This window comes from Odontomachus brunneus, unplaced genomic scaffold (assembly GCF_010583005.1).
Source record: "Odontomachus brunneus isolate Ranch 3 - 2012 unplaced genomic scaffold, Obru_v1 Obru_scaffold_029, whole genome shotgun sequence".
Lineage (NCBI taxonomy): Eukaryota > Metazoa > Arthropoda > Insecta > Hymenoptera > Formicidae > Odontomachus > Odontomachus brunneus.
The window spans coordinates 1,053,597-1,073,337 of NW_022639479.1; the positions used below are offsets into that span (position 1 = coordinate 1,053,597).

Sequence of the window (19,741 nt, forward strand, 5' to 3'; positions counted from 1 at the left end):
GTCACGAATTCGACGTTCGCCAGGCGAACATTGACTTTCAGGAAGTGTCGCGCCGCGAATAGACGCGCGACACCGCATGCGTTTTTTAATCATTTCACAGAAGGTAACTATCGATTTTATCATTACGTTGTTCCACATAACTAACGGCCTCAATTACCTTTTGACCTTGCCGTATATCGGAAAATGTAAAGCGGATGTCACAGAGAGATGGAGAGAAAACAACGGACGCGTCACGGATGCAATATCACGTGTTCAAACGCACGTGCAATTAATCATTCGGAATGGTTTTTATGTGCAAAATTGCCGAAGTGCTTCTCGGAAATATTCCGGGTGAAAAACTATTATTACCTGCCGTGATTACCCTCGTCCTATCGATTAATACATACAAAACGTCGATTTTTATATCCATATCATCGTTTCACACCCTTGACATACACACACACACGCACGCACACACACACACGCGCGCGCGTGTTAAAATGGTGAAATAATAACTCGGAGATGTACAATCATCGCTCCGTCATTGATGATCAGCTCCGTGTGCACCAAGCCGTCCAATTATATCCGGAAACAACGCGAGCTGTCCAATTATTTCCGTAGAATATAAATCGAAAGAGACGATGAAACAAACATTCGCTATACAATTGTGCACGTACACCGCACTGTTTCGCGCGGAGATTTATTGTCGATTTTGCGCTTATTAAATGCGAACGTTGCTTTCCTCTCTATACCCGCGACGAAAACAATCACCGTATTATTTCTGTACATTTAGCGCAAACACACGCTGAGAAATGTACGAGGATAATCCTCATTGCGCCGAGAATTATATGCATATAAAAGTGCTATTATCGCGCCGTTGAAAGAATAAACATATTCGGACGCGTGCATAAACCTCGGCCGCGGATTTTTCACGAAAACATAATGAAAGCGGAGAGTCGCAGACGCAACGAGACGCAGCAGAACGCGGAGTTGCGAGTGACGCGTTTAGCGTTGATGAAATTTAGCGTTAAAGTAAACTTCTAAAGTACAATCAACATATTCTTTGCTGTGATCTGCTATACTTGTAAGTGATTCAATAATTATAAGTATAGCAGTGAAAGCAGCAAAATCTGGTTGAAACAATTAGTTAATATAAGCGACAGCTATTCGTATTATTGATGCAGTTTGCAATGAAACAGACAGTGTCATTGCACATAAATCGCATCGTTAATTCCATCACCACGAGGACAGAAAGTTAGATTTGGCACAGTTAAATGAAGCGTAACAAAGTTGTGTGCTACAGATTTTGTAGCGAAATCTTACTTATACTAATCAAAGTCAATGAGATGCAAAATGGAGCAGTGAAGCAGAAGTGTTTTCCGCTGAAAATCAATGTTCCCTGATTATTGGTGAAATAAATACTTCTTTTACGGATTCAATCAGAAACATTTCTGCTGATTCACTTTGAGAGAGTAAGAAACGGAAAAGCTCGGCTTCCATTACCGGCGATTGGAGTTATATTTTGCGGCGAGTTTGCGGCGGTTGCAGCGGAGGATTCGATGTCAGGGCGAGCGCGTCCTTAGCATTTCTATCGGTACGGTACTCGCCTCGCAACGCGCTCGTCCGCACACGTAAGTGATTACATTTTATTTTCATGATGAACCCTGGCGCCTTTCTCGACGCTCTTGATTGGTATCAAAATTCTGCCATAAGTACTCACTCGTGCAGACGCCCTCGTCCATTTCCCGGGTGCGGGACAGCAGATTCATGATTACGCATTGCAGGCCGACGGCGCAGCTCCCCGAGAAGCCGAAGAGGCCGCCGCAAGGCTCGCCCTCCACGCGCGCGCACACCTTGCAGCATCTGCAAACACAGAGAACACGATCAGAGACGTCTTGCGCGCATACATACGTGCGTACGCGCGGAATAAATATAGCGGCGTGGTGCACGTTTGTCGATACGCGCAAGTTCAATCGCGCGATAGGCGGCCAGAAGCCGATAAAGCAACTCGAGTAGGAAGTTATAATTATAGACCGACAACGAGAGAGAGAGAGAGAGAGAGAGAGAAAGGATGGGAGAAGGAGAGAGAATCTATCGACGTGTCTTTGTTCGTAATATTTTTGTAAGCCGGCATAGAGAAAAGGTTTTTAATTAATTCTCGTTGCTGTGCGCGTGGAATAGTATTTTGCGTGAGTTAGTTGCGGCAGAGAAGAGGAAAGTTGGCCTCACCGCGATATATAAGCGAACGGTATTATTAGCTCCTGTTGCTATTGTTGCTTGCTCGTAACATTCATTCGCGATATACGTTCGACTCTTGTGTCCGATGAATCATCGAGCCTCAATCCGTTGTTCTTTTCATCTTTTTTTTCTTTCCGTTTTTTTTTTATTCCCCTCCCTCCCCCGGCGGGAAACGAGCAGCGGTAAATTGTTGCCGGCGTATATAGTATATAAAACGATGAGATAGACGAAACGTGCGCGAGAGAGACGGTTACATGTGCGTCGCGGTGGCCAGCCGGTCCCCGTCGAATACGGCCATTTGCTCCCTCGTAAGAAATCTTGGCGGGCGACAAGAGGATACAAGCACTTCAAAGATATAAAGCGCTTCTTATAACGGCTTTATATCTCTGCTTTAGATCCTCCTTACACCCGCGAGACAAAAAGATACGATTCCGCCCGCGTCTCTTTTCGAAAGCAGGGTGGATGTTGGGGAGGGAGCGGAGGAGGGAGGTAACGATATGAGCTACCATTAGAGCTCCGGGAAGCGCCGTGAAGCCCGCTTTTCACATTTGTCAGAAGACGAAACTTTCGGGTGAGAGGACTCAGCGAAACGCTGTTGAAATATGCGTTGAACGTATAAGAGTGAAATGGATTTTGTATAAATATATGATGGACATCTCAATGTTTTACGGTCGCGCTGTTTTTAAGCCGGTCGTTGAAATGTTAGTTTTGTTATGTGCGCGGCTCACAGCCATGTTAAATTTAGCGCTATGTATTTACCGGCGACTTTCCGTGCGACTTTCATCATGCAGTATATCGGGAGAAAATCAACCGCACGGTTCAATGAGACACTTTCTTCGGCAAGATTTATAGTCGTCGGAAGGACGGGCTCCTTCCCGCCGTCGAATTATTTGAACGTTCATTCGCCGCGGCTTGAATATCGCGTTTGCACGTGATACCGTCGCGCGAGACTCACAATCCGACGTCGCAAAACCTCTCGCAGGTGCGCAGCACGACATTTGCATTTTTATCTGGAGGAAACTTGACAGAATCGAGATGTAAGGCATCGAGGAGCTCTCGTGTATTATGCAAGTGCGTATCACTTTCGCGCGCGGCACGCTCGACAGGCACGGAGAGCACACAGTCTTACGAAGTTCCGGAATTCCGCAAAAAAGGAACGGATAGAATTTCAAGGCGGCGCAGGCACGCCGCACGGAAAATAATCTCACGGAAAATTGTCAACCGCGAGCAGGAATTTTATTACGTCGTTCCGACGGCGACGAGGCGAACCTTCTTTCCCTACTGCCGCGTTCGTTGCTGTTTTCTGCGAAACAATCCACTCCTCTATGTACTCCTTTCAGTCTCGCGCATACTTATATGATGCAAGAACGCGGTTGACACGTGGAAGAAAGTGAGCAACGGAGAACTTAGAAAGTACGCCGATAAAATGCGGTTACGTACCGCCGTGGCAACGTAATCGACGACACTATAATTTTATGAATCGTAAGCAATTACGTATTCACGATATTGAATTTTAGAGGTATAGGTATCCTATAAAAGATACATGTAGAATTTAAGGGTAAAAAAACATACAAATTACGTTACAAACGTGCACGGTAAAAAACGTTCCATTGATGCAACTGAATGTTTCGTTGCTTGGTAGAGACCAGATAAAAAAACTCGGTTATAGAAACAGAAATATTCTTGTAAGAGGTTCCTACTCGATTAATTGTTTCCAGTTATTGCAACCAATTTTTTTACATAGCTAAATGTTCAGAGAAATGTTTTCGCGGCAAGGAAAAATAATAATGCCCAGACATGTTCTCGGATATGTTCCTGGACATTCTTATACAAAATGTTCTTTGCCGTGAAAATATTGTCAGTCATCGAATAAATATTCTTTTGGTTTCTTAGATATTTTTTCTCTCAGTGTGCGTGTTCAGGCACTTTCACGTTAACAGAGATATCATTTCTCGTCGCCGAATGTTCTTCTATCCAATTACACGAGCTGAGATTTTTTTCCTGTGTGGATGCTTATATGCGAATTTTTCATTTCTCTTGATCTTTAACTCGCTGTAATCGTTGAAGAGGATAACCTCATCCAAAGAGGCACTGCAAATTTATCCTATATTCCTTGTCACGATTAATGTCGTCGTATACGTGTTTATGATGATAGATCGGGGCACGACTCGTTGGAAGAAGAATAATGAAGCGCACAGCCGCGCGCTATTTATGCGCCTGCCTCTGCGTGTGGCAAGGAAGGAGCAATTTGTTCCTACTGGCGATTCCTAATTCGCATACCGACCGCCAGGATCCGACAATGGCGTTGCATGCTAAACATTTCCCGATAAATTCCCGATACGCCATCGGGCGTATAGTTTTACTCCGTGGTCCCCGACGTATTTTCTTTTGTACATGCACGCCGTATGTCATTATATCGTGGAAGGACGCGCGCGGCCGTACGCTACCAATTTCCGGCGAGCACGGTCCTCGCGAATACAATCCGCATTGCCGCGGTAGAAAAAGGAACAGTTCACAATGGCTCGCACAAAACAGTGCGCGGGCCTGCGAAATATCGCGAAATACGCCGCGAATCGGCCGATACGACACAAGCCCGATCGATTTTTTCGCCGGCCATTGAAAAGACGAATACGTCTGCCGAACGTGAGTTAAAAAAAAAACCCAATCGCCACGCCCGACGAAAAGGGCACGCGCGCTGCAGTTTAACCGAGCGCAGCGAGAAATAATTTTCCGTGTTCTCGCTCACAATAACCGCGGGCGACAATGCAGGGCGTTCTCCTTTCAAAATGTCGCCAAGTGCATCAAGGATTACTCGATTTACTTAGGATCGAGCGCGCGATGAATTTTCTCTCACAGGAGGCGACGCGCAGAGCGAGCATTTTCACCAGCGATTCGCTGAAATCGTAATGCCACCTTATTCTCAGTGCACGGGGATGATAAAATTACATTCGATGAGATTCACGCGCGATTGAGAGACAACGGGTTGTCTGATTCAGATTCAGACAGCCTGAAAGCAGTGCTTAACGTTACGGGATTCTTTACAATACTCCGTTAATAATGGATTAGAAATCAGAGGAGCGAGTTATAAACGAATCACTAGTGCTATCATAAGACGATAAGCAACTCAGTAATCAAATAAGTAAAAAAATTTTCAAAAAAAATTAACCACTAGCCAGAAACTTCGGCCAGTCTTTACTAACTAGGATTCATTAGTAACCGAACAGGAAAATATTGGCTAGTATCTTTTGGTTAGTCACTGGCTAGTAAGTTTATCAGAAAATTAGGACAGTTTACCAGAAACTAGACAATAAAAAAGTAGTAAGTAAGTAAATGCTGACAAATTTTTCTGTCTAGTAAAAGCTCGGAAAATATTAACTACAGAATGTAAGCAGGAAAAAATGATAATTAAAAATTAATAATAAATCTAAAATCATTTCAATAATAAATTTACACACGAAAGGACTCTATGTTTTGAAATGCGAGTTTATTTCTATATTGAATTACTTTATTATTAAATTATTTTATATAGAATTATTGAATTACTTTATATCGAATTATTATTTTTATATAAAATAATAAAATATAATATTTTACAGTATACAAATAAAGAATAAAACGATGAGAAAAAAACCATTTAGCACAATTCTATATTAAAAAATGTTGGTTAGAAACTAGCTAGAAACTAGCCAGAGACTAGAGTTACCGTTCAGTTACTGGCAAAGCAAGCGTCGCCCAAATTGGCCGGGAATTAGTAACCAAGATTTCCAGACAATTATTGGCTAGAGAAAGATCGCTCTTTCCACTTGGACATATAAGGATAGTCACATTCTATTTCTTACAGCTTAAAAATTGATCGCTTTATGATTGACCAATCAAAGGGCAATAAGTGCTCGTCATCTTTATCGAGACGAACTGACCAGAACTGACTGAATACTGTCTTCCTTCTAAATGGCTGTAATATCGTAACGCAACGATCTACTACGACTTGTTATGGATACAAGTTTCTTTAGATTAATGACTTGTAATTCCGACTTACCAACAGTGTGATATGAGTGATGACTAACGGTTTATCGTAGAAAGTTCATGAGACTTTGCGAGGAGCAGGAGAGCGTTTCATTGAAACGCGTTATGTACAGATAGCTGCCGTCTGCGCGCAAACGAATGTACGGCAGTCGCGTCCGTAGACTCACACGGGGATATCTCTCTGTCTGTCTCTCATGTCGCGGTATCGATATCGCGAGCCTCGTATGAAACGGAATAATGAAGCGGAATGCAGGCTGCACGCGGACCCACGTAAAAAGGTAACGTGCACGTAATATCGGCGTTGCGGTCGCTTTAATGACGGCAACAATTTACCGACACGTCGCCGATATGATCCGCGGTATTACCAGCTGCCCGATCGACTCGTCTCGTCTCGTCGGCGCTCGAAAAATTTGCATAAGATGACACTCTCTCGCCGTACACGACGTTCGACGCGTATAACTTCCTCCTCTTCCTTCTCCGCCTTATCCTCGTCCTCGTCGTCGTTGTCGTCGAGTCACCTCCGTGTATCGTCATCGAAATTACCCGACTATCATTCGGTGTCGCATCGAACCGTTTTGACGGCAATGGCCACCAGTTTTCCCTGGCCGTCTCTCTTCCTCCCTCTTGTTGAGACTCTCGTAAGAACTTCTCTTTCGAAAATTCCACAGCGCAATAACCGTTAGGTACACCTATTGAATTCGCGAAAATCCTTCGGGAAAGATACTATAACTGTCTGGGGCTACTCCGGAGAATTCTTCCCTCATTTCCGCGTGCGCACGCGCGACGCTACCATTGAAATTCAATTCAAATCGACGTTTTCGAGTCAGCATATTGTACGTATCGGCGTATGCGACTGTATTATCGCGCGCGTATGCTGAAACATACGGGGATATACGCGCGGGGCGAAATAATGCCGGAGTACAGAAAGAGAGAAGAAACGATTGAAAAGTGAAATATTCCTCAGAATACATCAGCTTTTTGGTTGCATGCGCGAGCGTGAAGATTTTCCAAAGTCCCGCATGGATTTCGCGAGCAAAAAGCCGCCTTTGTGATCCAACGAGTAAATCGTCTTCAAAATCAGGAGAATTTACCGATAACGCCAGTATGTCTCCTTATGTTTCGATTCGCAACTCGCATTCGGGTCTCTTATTCGAGAAAGACATTTTCTTTCTTTCTCTCTCTTTCTTTGTCGCTCCCCCTCTCTCTCTCTTTTTCTCTCTCTATTTAATCCAACGCCATAAATCACACGTCGATCTCGCCGCGCCCAATCCGACGCCGATTCTTATTCGATTCTCGCGCGCGCAAGCTTGTACCGATCTTCGTCTCGCGTCCCGAAAAGCAATTACGTCGAAATTGTTCATCTGACGAACAACTTTCCGGATCGCAAAGATCCAAGCAAAGAAGACAAAATGAATTCTTCTGATCTTACCCGCACATTTTCAGCGTCTCATACTGCCGCGGAAGAAGCCGTGGTTCGAAGCCAGCCGTATTATCCGTCTTCTACTCGAGAATATGGAAAAAATGAAAAGCTCTCTGATTGGTCGCCCGATGTCGACCTGAAGCCGAGATGGTTGAAGTTACGAGCTTCATCGAAGATGTCTCACGAGTACGTATCTAATAGCGATATCTAATCAAAATTGACCTACATGCTTATCTTCGCGTGCAAAGATTTTCGTGGCTCCGTTGCAATGCAAAAACTTTTATAGAGTGTTTTTCATTTGGCGATACACAAATCGATACAAGCATCGTTTTAGCTTTGTTTCATATTCAGTGACAAAGATAGGATGATGCTTATTATTCAACTTGTGTCACTAATTGGAAAACACTCAATATCGACTTAATAGGTTCGCTACCACGGTTTATTTAAAAGTTTTTCCCCTCATGTCGTATTTTTGTTTTTGCTTTGTATGTAATTTTGTAAAACAAGCCTGATTTGATAATGTGGACGTAGGAAAACAAAAGGTATTTGTCGTCGTACGTATATATGTGACGTTGGCCTCTATACCGCAAACAATTTGTGCTAAACTTGGCACACTTTGCATACCCCGATTTATTTACCCTAATTTTTGTGTTAATTTAACACAAGGAAAATGTGTTAATAAATAGCACACACAAGTTATCTGTACATTGTACATACAAAATCGTCGGCCAAATTATAGAACTCCTTAATTCTAATTTTTTATAAAATTGCAGTATTCATTACATTCGATTTGGTTCGAGATTCTGCATCGTTGAAAAAATGTTTAAATATAAATTTTTCATAGAAAATTGAAAAATCTCGAAAAACAAACGTTTTAACTAAAGTTAAAATTCGTAGTTTTACGAAAGTTATCAGTTTTTTTGGTTCTCCTATAAAATTGGAATTTTGTAAGTTAGAAAGTTTCCTAATTCGTCCGACGATATATCACCAAGAATGTATGTGTTACATATAAATTGCGTTATATATTTCAACATTTAGAAATGGTGGGTATGAACTTAACGCAGAATAATCAAAAGAACACAATCACAGTATGTTAAATTAACATACATATTTTAGAAATTTAACAAAAACATTTCTGCATGGGTCGACTTCAACACAAATACAAAATATTTTTCACCGTGCAGTGAGAGATCGTTGCGTCATACATGTGTGACGTTGGTAACGAACATGTTAAATATTCGGAGGAAGTTCATTTCGAGACTTTCACGCGCGGAAATGACGGAAATAAAGTAAATAAAAAAATGCCAATTCCCGGACATTCCTATTATTTTGGCCTTGTTGTTTAAATATGCATTATTAAACACTTATTTAAATACGCTTAAACTCTCAATATAGAATATATGTATATATTCAATACATGTATATACAGTGTCCCAGTTCTCGCGACTTAAATTTATACCGACAAGTTGCCTGAGCAATTTAGAATTCTTCCTCATCGAAAATGTCGAGGGAGATCATTATTCATGGCGGCTTTTCAATTTCCAACATAACATATATTTTTAACTAAGATTTAAAGTAAAATTCTGTTATAAATAAAGTCCGTTTGAAATTAAGAGAGGAAAAGAGAGAGATTTTATTGTCAATTTGGCCGTTCGAAGTTCAGTCTGCAGAAAGCTCCACTTTTTCAATCGTTTGTGCCCTAGAAACTATTAGTGCCTCAGCGTTTTCGCTGAGGAAAGATTAACATTGTTCAGAGAATCTATCAATATATAAATTAAAATCGCGAAAGAAAAACTGGAACATCCTACGTATATATATTCCATATTGAAAATTTTAATATACGTATTTAAAAACCAAAACAATAAGAATATCAAAGTACGTATCCGAGTACTGGTATTTTTACCCATTACACGCCACGAAAAGAAAAATCTAATTCACAAATCTAACTCTAACGTCGTTTCCCACGACAAATGGGTTAGTTTCTCGCTGAAGTGTCGCATCGGTCGCGCCGCGCGATACCACAATGCCGTTCTTTCCTTTCGCCCTATATAAATAGACTCACCGCGAGACACCCACGCATCGACACGCGCATCAATCTGATTTTACAGTGCATTGTTATCGGGGACTCGCGCAGCGAACAGCCTCGCCATCGATCGTGCTTCATGCGAGCTCGCGCGAAGTGGAATTTATCTTGGGACTTGGCTCGCAAATATTTGTTAAAGGGGATGCATCTATATATACATATATACACATATATATACATTGTAAAAAATCTTGCGTACACAGCACGTAAGCAAATGTTCCAAAAAGTCTACTCTAAATTTTTTGTCGAAAATAATTCATTCGTGTTATTTACATTATGTATAGACTAGTATATAATATAAATAACACACGAATGAACATATGAATGAGTTATTTTCAACACAAAATTTAAAGTGAACTTTTTGGAACATTTGTTTACCTACTGTGTATGCAAAATTTTTTATAATGTATATATTGTTATTCACTCCTTTTATGTTAAAAAGGGCGCAGTTATTCGCGAAATTGCGGTTCGCAACGCTCTTCATCACGCGATATACGACTATACAGGGTGTCCCATTTTAAAAGATCCACCCTCATAATTCTTCAGCCAAGTATATTTAGCAAAAATGTTTCAGACAAAAGTTGTCGGGTTCAGAGGGGGATATCTGAAGGTGACCTCTTAGTTAACTTCTTAGTACTGCATTTTCTTGTATTTTCTTGAAGTACTAAGAAGTTTATAAAAAATTCTTAAAATATTCTTGGAGCTCTATAAGAAGAAAATAAACAATTTTTATCTCTTACCATTTTTCGGTAAAAGATTGATCGGTTATTGATAGAATTCGAGTAAAAAATTATTGAAACCAATAATTTTGTAGATATTTCCGTAAATATCTTAGAAAATGAAGGTCGTATAACAAATTTTTTCAAACAAAAATTGTTAGTTTCTTTACGTAGAATAAAATTCCGTGAGAAAAAATAAATGTTTTTATTTAAAAAGTAAAGTTGACTTTCGAATAACCTTCAGAATGACCTCCAAGGTCAAAGTCAAGGTCACCTTCAGATGTCCCCCTCTGAAACTGACAACTTTTGTCTGAAACATTTTTGCTGAATATATTTGACTGAAGATGGATCTTTTAAAATAAGACACCCTATATATCACGATACGTTATACTTTAACGGGCCGCATTAATGCAGCTTTTGCTTCACTAATAATAATTAATGATAACGTTACTTCTTCACAGGCGATTTATGAAATGAATACAGATTACGATAAAGCGGGGCTCGCGCATTTAAACGCCGACTATAAGCCGTCGCGCGAGTATTCAGTCGAGTGAGGAACAACCCTTTCTTCTCGCACTTGCCTCTCGTCCAGCTTGTTAAATTCACTCTGTGCGATTTGAATCTGCATTATTTCGGCAGTTTGCAATTATTTATGAACCGCCACTGATGTAATCCGCGTCACACAAGTCGCGCTCGTACGTGCCCGTAAAACACGACAAACGTCTAAAACTCAGGTGTACACGGACATCCGTTCCGTTGCTCGAATTTATGTCGTGTACGCGTGTGTATGCAGCGGCGTGACAATACTCGCCTACATGTATGCACAGGCGAGCGAAAATAGACCCAAGGGCATGGATCTCGCAACATGTCGGCTACGTGGATACCGAACGTGTCGATGATAAACGCTATCGCGTAGCAGAACATTTCGGGGTTGCACCACTTTTAACGTATCCGATCCTTTTACGACGTGCATGGTTTATCTTGTGACTCACACATGCACGAACACACACACACACACACATACACACAGCATCCCCGCGCGCTACTTTCCGCCAATGAGTCGCGGAAACGAAATTCGCGCAGGGAGCGCACAAAGGTGGATGAACAACAGAGAACGTAATTCTTTGCTGTCCGCGGGAAAAAAATTACGCGAGACCTTTATTGTAGCGTATGTTTTAATTGCTCATCATACCAGGCTAATTACAAGACGCATAGCAGGACACAATCAGTCGACCGACACAAAGAGTCCGATTTCAGACGACCAGTGTAGAAATTACCGGTGCGCCCTCGCATGGTATGCAGAGGAAAAAGTTTCGCAAATAAGACGCAGTCACGTTAATCATATAATTACAGCGCGAACATAGTGCGCGATGTCGCCCTATGACGAGTCCATCGATTCCCCTTTTACATTCCTGAACCGTTTTAATGAACTTTGGCGAATTGTAAGGAAAACAAAAACACGCACGGAACTTTATCCCGTAATTGTAGCTGCCTGTTGAAGCAAACGCGCGCGAGTGTCCTGTCGAGCGAATAATTGCGAGTCACTCCGTAGAGTTTCACGTGTAAAATCCGTCGGTAGAAGCCGGGGAAATCTGAATTACATCGAAACGCACCAATATCTCTCCCGCGAGTGAAATAAAGTCTCCTGAGCGAGCGAGGCAGCCACATTCCAAAGAACGAGCCATCGGCATGCCATATCGTTTCGCTCAGGGTGTCGCGGTCTCGCGTCGATAACGAGCGGGTAAGCGCCAGTGCGTACCTGCACGGGTCCCAGATGAGGCCTCCGGGGCAGTCCTCATTGGTGAGAACGTCGCACTCCAGCGGCGAGCACACACACGAGAGAGCCCTCGCGACCGCGAGCGACAGTACAACAATGCCGCCCAAGAGGAGCAACGGGGCCCTCATTTTGCTCTCGACGGCCCGTCGCTCGCCCGTCGATTTGTCCTCCTCCTCCTCCTCCTCCCCTCCTCCTCCTCGAGCACTCCTGCTTGTGTCTTCCTGGCACGATTATGAACCGAGCGCGGGGCTGTTCATCGCACTCTCTTTTTCTCTCTTTCTCTCTCAGTTCGTCCCACTGCGATTCACGTCATTCAGTTGCATATCTGACCCGACGATTCGTTACACACACGCGCACGACCCCGTGGTTCTCCTTTTCTACGAGATGTTCATCGAGAGGATCGCGATATTCTCGCGTCCGCGTCGTTGGGTCCGGGAAACGTGAGGGTGAAAACACACGTTTTCTAACTACATTTCACCGTTCGCAGCTCGCCGGAGTGTCGCGTGCACCCATTTCACCGGAATGACGTCCGGGCGAGAGGATAACGATCGTGACGTTACGTCGTCGGCAGGACGCCGTGCGTTAATGATAAGCTCGGGGTCCCAGGGAGAGATCAAGTAACTACGAACGAAAGGTGGAGATGATGAAGTGGGAACGAGCAGCTTACACGTCCGCGCAATGCCGCTTTGCAGAACGAGTCGCTCGCAGGCGTCGTATCGCCGCGGGTGAAACTTTTAATCGGAAATTGCGTGTCGCAAAGACGGGCGCTCGTTTTGCGACGCGTCGGAACCGATTTCGCCGGATTCACCGACCGGGGGAGGAGGAGGAAAAGGAGCCAAACATGAGATATTTACAGCGTGGAACGAGTTAAACACGTCTCAAAAGCTCAAGGTAAACCAAGTCTGAATGCTTCAAAGGCTGCACTCGACGGACGGGTGTGCAATAGTATTTTCACGTCGCTAAGAAATCTCGGATTATCCACGTATATTGAACACCGCGCGCTTTCCCTCAAAACACTCCTTCCCTGCTTTGAGCAACGAGTGGAAATGTCGCAAAAAATTTCCGACGGACGAACGACGTTCGGCAGCGCAGGAGACGCGTCTATCAGCGAGCAGACATTCTCGAAGCACCGATTCGAAGGACCAAAACGCCCGTCGGGTCCTCGCAGTGCGGTGAAACTCGAGACTGACGGGAGGCCAGTGTCATTGCCGCTTTAGAAAACGGAGCAGTCTACAACGTCGAGCCGCTCCGACGGCACTTGGACGAGGCAGTGCGCGGGACTCGTGGAAGTGGGCGAGCCAGCTCGTCGTCGACGAACGAGGAGAGCGCACCGTGAAGTGCACACACACCCGTCTGTAGACAGAGCACAGCTCGTCCCAGGACAGCGGCGGCACGCGCGCTACGAGACGGAACTCGTGAAGGAGCCGTGAAGCAGCGGGCGAGCTCTTTTGCGTTTAGATTACACACGCGACGCGCGCGTCGACTCGCGCGGGAACGCGCGACGAACGTCCGCATCGGCGAGGGAGCTGCACTTGGAGATACGTCGGTAGCGCGGCAGAAGAGGACGCGAGACGTGCATCTCCCGACGGATGCATCGACTGTAACAGGAGCCGCGATGTCGACGCATTATGAAAACATGCGCGCGAGTGCAGTTAGCTGGAGAGTGCCAGTCTCTGGGCTGGCTCCTCAACGCTGTGCGCTGCACCGTGCAGTCTATCGCGCGCGCGTCTGAGAGAGGCTTCGTGAGATTTTCATCTCCGCGGGGAAATTCCGGGGAGAAATGATTTTTAATAGCAACAAGTGCGCGAGCGATATAACGCGCGGTGAGAAGACGTCGCGCTGGAAACTCGCAGCGTCGAGTGATGCGAGCTCGAGAGTCTCCCGACGAGATCCTTTGCAAACAGGATACCGTGTTCACATGACCAGCGCCCGTTTGTCCGTTCGTCCGTCGTCTCGTATGGAAGGACACACGGTTGAAATTCGCGACACGGGAGTACCAACCGCGCACGAACTGTTACACGCACTTACTGCAAGGAATTAACGTGTCGCACCTGTTGTTGCAGGACCGTGTTACAGGTCGTACGCTCGCACACCGTTCAACATATCGCCGACTACGGCGTTGCCTGTCGAATCGGGTCGCGATCAGCGAACTCGAACTTCCGTCGAGTTCTTCACAGACAGAGATGCACGGGCGGTCGGAGGCGCGCCAGTGTGAAACGTCAACGCGTCGACGGTGTTAGGGGGAAGAAAAGGGAACCAGAACTATCGCTGCCATCGGGGAACGGTCTGGGAGCAGATGCGATCGATCTACGGAAACTTTCGCCGCAACGCCGACGACGGCCGCGACGACTCGCATAGTAATCGCGCGACGGTGTTTCCTCTCTTTTTTTCCCTCTCGTCCCTCGCCCCGTTCCCCTCGTCACGCACGTCGTGCCGACATCGTGTGCCGCACACAGTCTCTCTCTTTCTCTTTATATATGTGTGTATTTTTTTCTTTTTTCCTTTTCCCGAGAATGTCAGCGCTCAGACGCCGCGACGAGAAGCCACCGACGAAGCCACGCGAAGCGCTCCGCGTTCAAGGCGAACGTGCACTGCTGGTGGCCGTGATGATCAGCGTCTCCGAAGCGGCGCCGGGCGCCGTGACGCGACGCGGCCCGCGTCGGCGCCCTGACACGACGGCCGCCGTCGCCGCCGCCGTTTTCCCGCAGGTAAATTTTCCCATTGCTCACCCTCCCTTCCTTCTCTTCCTCCCTGTTTCACTCATTCCGAGTCCAGTGTATGATTTTTAATTGGTGATGTAAAGAGTTAATTAACACAACCGCAGTTACATGCCGCGAATTTGTACCGCCCACTGCTGTATATTACAGCGTCGATATTGTCGGTAAGCAAGTCGAAACGACGGACAATAACAGCGCAATTAACAATAATCGCAAAGCCGACGATTAGTCTGTGAATATCAACCGGTCTTTTTTCTCTCTCTCTCGTTTTATTTCCTTGTCCATTTTTCTTTTCTTTTCTTTCTAACGTTTCATCGGTAACACCTCTGTCGTCGAGGAAACTGGCCTTTATGTCTCAAAGGAACACTGACGCCACGCGACGGAAATAACGGAGGCATAATTGCAATTAAAGGTAATCATCCACCGCGCTTTACATCCCAGCTCGTTCTTGTCTCGGTGGATTCAACGTGTAATTATATGTTACATGATCCGCGTAAACGATTATTTAACGACGCCAAGCGAGACAAAGCAAACAGAACGGAGAAGAACGGAACGATCTTTATAAAGGCGATCTTGATATCGGAAATTGTCGGTAATGACGACGGCACGGGAATTACGACGAGGTGGCCGGCGAATCGTGCGTTGTCCGAACTAAGAGGAAACGAGCACAAAACACGATGACATTTCCGCGTCTTACACGTTGTCTAATACCACGTAATATCTCGCGGATGAGTCGCGGATCCTAAGTATGATAAATGTTCACGACAGAATGGCGTGCGGTCTCTTCACCCTCTGTCGCGGGATGATTTTTCTCCTGTGCACGTGTTATGTGCTATAACTCGCCCCTAATGCCTACAGAATGGCGGTCATTGGTCATCAGGACCTTTTCTTTTCCATTGTACGTTGTATGTAATGTAGTGTATTCGTAAGGGATGCGCCGCTACTCAATCATTCGAGTGCCAGAAGCGCTTTGTTAACAAGACTAGATCTAAAGTCATTCCGTGAAATGAAGTGAAAGCACCAATGTCCGGCTGTGTCTAATCTTAGGTATTCTTAATATTTTGGCCTTTAAATATGAATATTTCAGCTTTCAACATAAAATATATACAGGGTGAATCTCACCTAGATTATAGATTTTCTAAAATATCTCTATTGTCTTCTATATTAGAGGAAAATATGTAAGGAATAAATTGTGTAATTGCAAGGGTCGGCCACGATATTTAATTCTCCCAGTCACACAATTTATTTTTTATTCATTTTTCTCTAATATAAAAACAACAGAGATATTTTAAAATTTAATATTAGATATGACTCACACATTGTATACATATATTGAATGTGTGTGTGTGTGTATATATATTCTAAATTTAAGTATCTATATTTATCAAAACAATATGTGCCCGGAAATTGATACGTTTGCCTTAACACAAAACGAAATTCTCGAGGGCGGACGAGAACAATAACTCGTAAGGTTTTATATTGCTCAAAATGATATATACGGCGTGTTTATTGTAGCGTGTTCCGTCCGTAAACGTAAAACGTGTTTCATCGTCCCTTATCTTGACGGATATTAAAGACGGAGCAAGAATATCGTAAGGAAAAGCACTTCTATTAAGAAAAAAATTAATTCGCCCATAATATTCACAAAATCCCTGTTCTAATCCCGTGTCATTTTTTCTGTCCCTTGTACAGCTTAAGACATGTGATCATGAAATTGCTTAAGACGACCAATAAATAAAATATCTCAAGATAAAAATTCCTTAATTAAATATATCACTTAAATAATTATGTAAAACTAATTGTAATCGTAAATTGTTATTACGATTTATGTATAACATGAAAAATTTAATATAATAATATATAATACATACACACCAATACGCGCGCGCGCACACGCACACGCACACACACACACACATATATATATAAATCCGTCATATTCCGATTATACCGAGAAGAAAAATATTGAAAAAGTATTAAATATTTATTTAATGGGTAATAAAAAATAATAAAAATAATAAATATTTTTACTTAAATCTAGATTCTTTTATTTAAATAGAATAAATAATTGTTTTCATATAAAGTTAAGGTTCTCTCTTTAAAAAAATATATATATTTTATTATTTTAAGAATATTTCATTTATTGGTAGTACAGTAAAAAAATATGTTATTAGTATACCTACAAAATAAATATTTACTATTTCTATGATATTTTTTCTCTCAACGGACAGTGTCACACTATTTGATTTTGATTCGAATCGATCTTTCCATCAATCAATGATTTCGTGAAAGATACAACGAGTAGAAACAAAAAATAGTTACAAGTATGATAATATTAGGATATTGTTATTTACCGACCTTCCCTTCGATGAGACAAAAGCGTAGGATGCAGCCGTTTGAACTCCTTCGTACCGCCATAACTTGGCGAATGCGCGACATTCCACTCGACACTCACGACAGCTCGTTCCGTGAGATATTCACTTTCAATCATTGTATCGTGCGAGACTTACTTTCGACACTCCCGGCGACGATAATTCACACGTGGAACTCGCATCCGGCGAGTCGACATTGCGGCACACATACAAAACGGCTTCTCGAATCTATACCGCCGCGCCATGATGTGTCCTGTACACATTGAACATAGCTGCACTTGTCCACTGATGATTGCGATTCTCGAAATATTGTAAGTGCTGCCGCGTGCGGCACCATCGTTTATCACCCGATCGCAACGACTCATTTATTCGCTAAAATTGGCGCGATCTGAGGTACGCAAGGTACTCGAAATACACGGGAAAAAAGCTTGGTTAGATAAACGAAATTCCCGGTAAAGTATGAACGAAGCAGAAATTCCGCTTAAAGTTAGCGGAATTTCGTTCAAATTAAAAAAATTTCTGATTAATTTGGACGACATTCTGGTAGCTTCAGCCGGAATGTTCCTGTTCGTTTATATCTCACTAGAAAATCTAACTTATCTTTTATGTAACTCCGATATGAGAAATAGATCGACGACATCGTCACGACAAAAGCTCGGTACGACAAACGCGAAAGAGATCCGACGTAACCTCGCACAAGTAATGTTAATAACGTTACGTTTAGTTCGGCGAGATATGCACTCTCAGAGGCTATTTGAGGGTATTTTGCTACGACAAGCGCATGAAACTCACTTTCGCCACTTCTGACGATGATCCCTGTGCGACACCTCGTCGGTCACTCAAAAGAGCGAAGGGCAGCGGTTTGAATTTGGAGTCGAGATAACCGTAACGAACGGACGACGCTCACTCGACGTTACCAAAGCCATGCTCCGCGAAATGTCTCCTTACGATGACTGTTTAACGATACTTCGTCGCGACAAATGCACGGAACACACCTCCGGCACTCCCGGCGGCGATCATTCACGCATGAGACTCGCATTCGGCAAATCGACATCGCAAGACACCCGTTTTTCCGAATCCGTATTACTGCACCATGATGTGTCTCGTAGCTGCATTCGCAGCAGTGATTGCGATTCTCGAAGTGCTGTAATAACGCCGTGCGCGCACACTCGATTGTAATGACTCGTTTATTCGTGAAAATTGCCGCGATCCGACGTGTATTATGTACGCAAGATACTAACAGTCTCGTTATAACAGCTAAAAACCTGTCCACATTAACATCGTGTTATTATTAAAATGTTGCTGTAATACTTCAGTAACCCTTATAGAAATATCATACTAAGAATCATTGATAATTACTTATTATCCAGTATTTTTAATACTGAAAATAAGTAATTATCAATGATTCTTAGTATGATATTTCTATAAGGGAAATAAAACCTTTTTTTTGCATGGAGACAATACTGCAGTAATTTTCTCTGTCGGAGAGCAGCACGTTAACACTACTAAAATATTAGCTACATCGCTACCGCGAACACACACACACACACGCGCGCGCGTCCTTAGCAATGTAATTAGAAGCTTCTTAAGTTTATATTGTTGTAATAGTTCTATGCTATGTGGGCGACGTAACCTCACAACCGGCACTGACACCGCCAACGGTCGGTTTTGCGAGATATGTTATATCACAACTTCGGAACGACAAACGGACGAAACTCACTTTCAATTCTTCAGCGACGATACGTGCTCCCTCGGTTTACTCGAAGGAGCGTAGGGCAGTGATTTGGACCACGAGTCACCATAACCGTAGTCAACGGACGACACTCTGCTCGGCACTCCTGGAGCCACACTTCGTGAGATGTCCACTTACGATGGTTGTTTAAGGATACTTCGTTGTGCGGAACTTACTCGCAGGACTCGCTCTCGGTGAGCCGAAACCACGGAAAGTATCGGAATATCTTATCGAACCGGCACTACCATGTCGCTACCGTTCTGCAACTGACGGAAGTATAGTAATTAAGTTTCTCGAAATCGATATCGATACACCAGACGCAGCGCTCCACTCGTGTGATAGGCGAATCTCCCGCTCTTATAGAAATATCATACTAAGAATCATTGATAATTACTTATTATCCAGTATTTTTAATACTGAAAATAAGTAATTATCAATGATTCTTAGTATGATATTTCTATAAGGGCGGTTGGGACGATTTGATTGTTAATTGTCCAAGCAGAAGTATGCAAAATATTTTAGAGGCTTGATATCTGAAATATGAAAATAAAGTATCTTATGAAAGAATGCTATTGAAGGTTGAGCATTACGAATAATATAGAAGAGTACTCCCTTATAGAAATGTAATACTGATAAGTAATAATTTGGCCAGTGATAATTACTTATCAGTATTACATTTCT

At 43.4% G+C, this 19,741-nt stretch overlaps 1 protein-coding gene across 4 annotated transcripts in view; it reads right to left on the reverse strand.

The window, feature by feature from the left end:
* The window catches only part of LOC116843080 (cysteine-rich motor neuron 1 protein-like), a 443,717-nt gene extending 426,269 nt beyond the window's left edge, over positions 1–17,448 (reverse strand). The window contains exons 1-3 of one of the 4 annotated variants that reach the window (XM_032813116.1): positions 14,291–14,817; positions 12,222–12,860; positions 1,700–1,842 (exon numbers count right to left, since the gene is read on the reverse strand). In XM_032813116.1, the coding sequence (XP_032669007.1) occupies positions 1,700–1,842; positions 12,222–12,367 (289 nt within the window). In that variant the 5' untranslated portion in view covers positions 12,368–12,860; positions 14,291–14,817. Of the gene's footprint in view, positions 1–1,699; positions 1,843–12,221; positions 14,222–14,267; positions 14,818–17,314 lie in introns of those variants that run through there. The other 3 variants (XM_032813115.1, XM_032813118.1, XM_032813117.1) reach the window with 3 other exon arrangements.
* Positions 17,449–19,741: the final 2,293 nt, after the last annotated feature.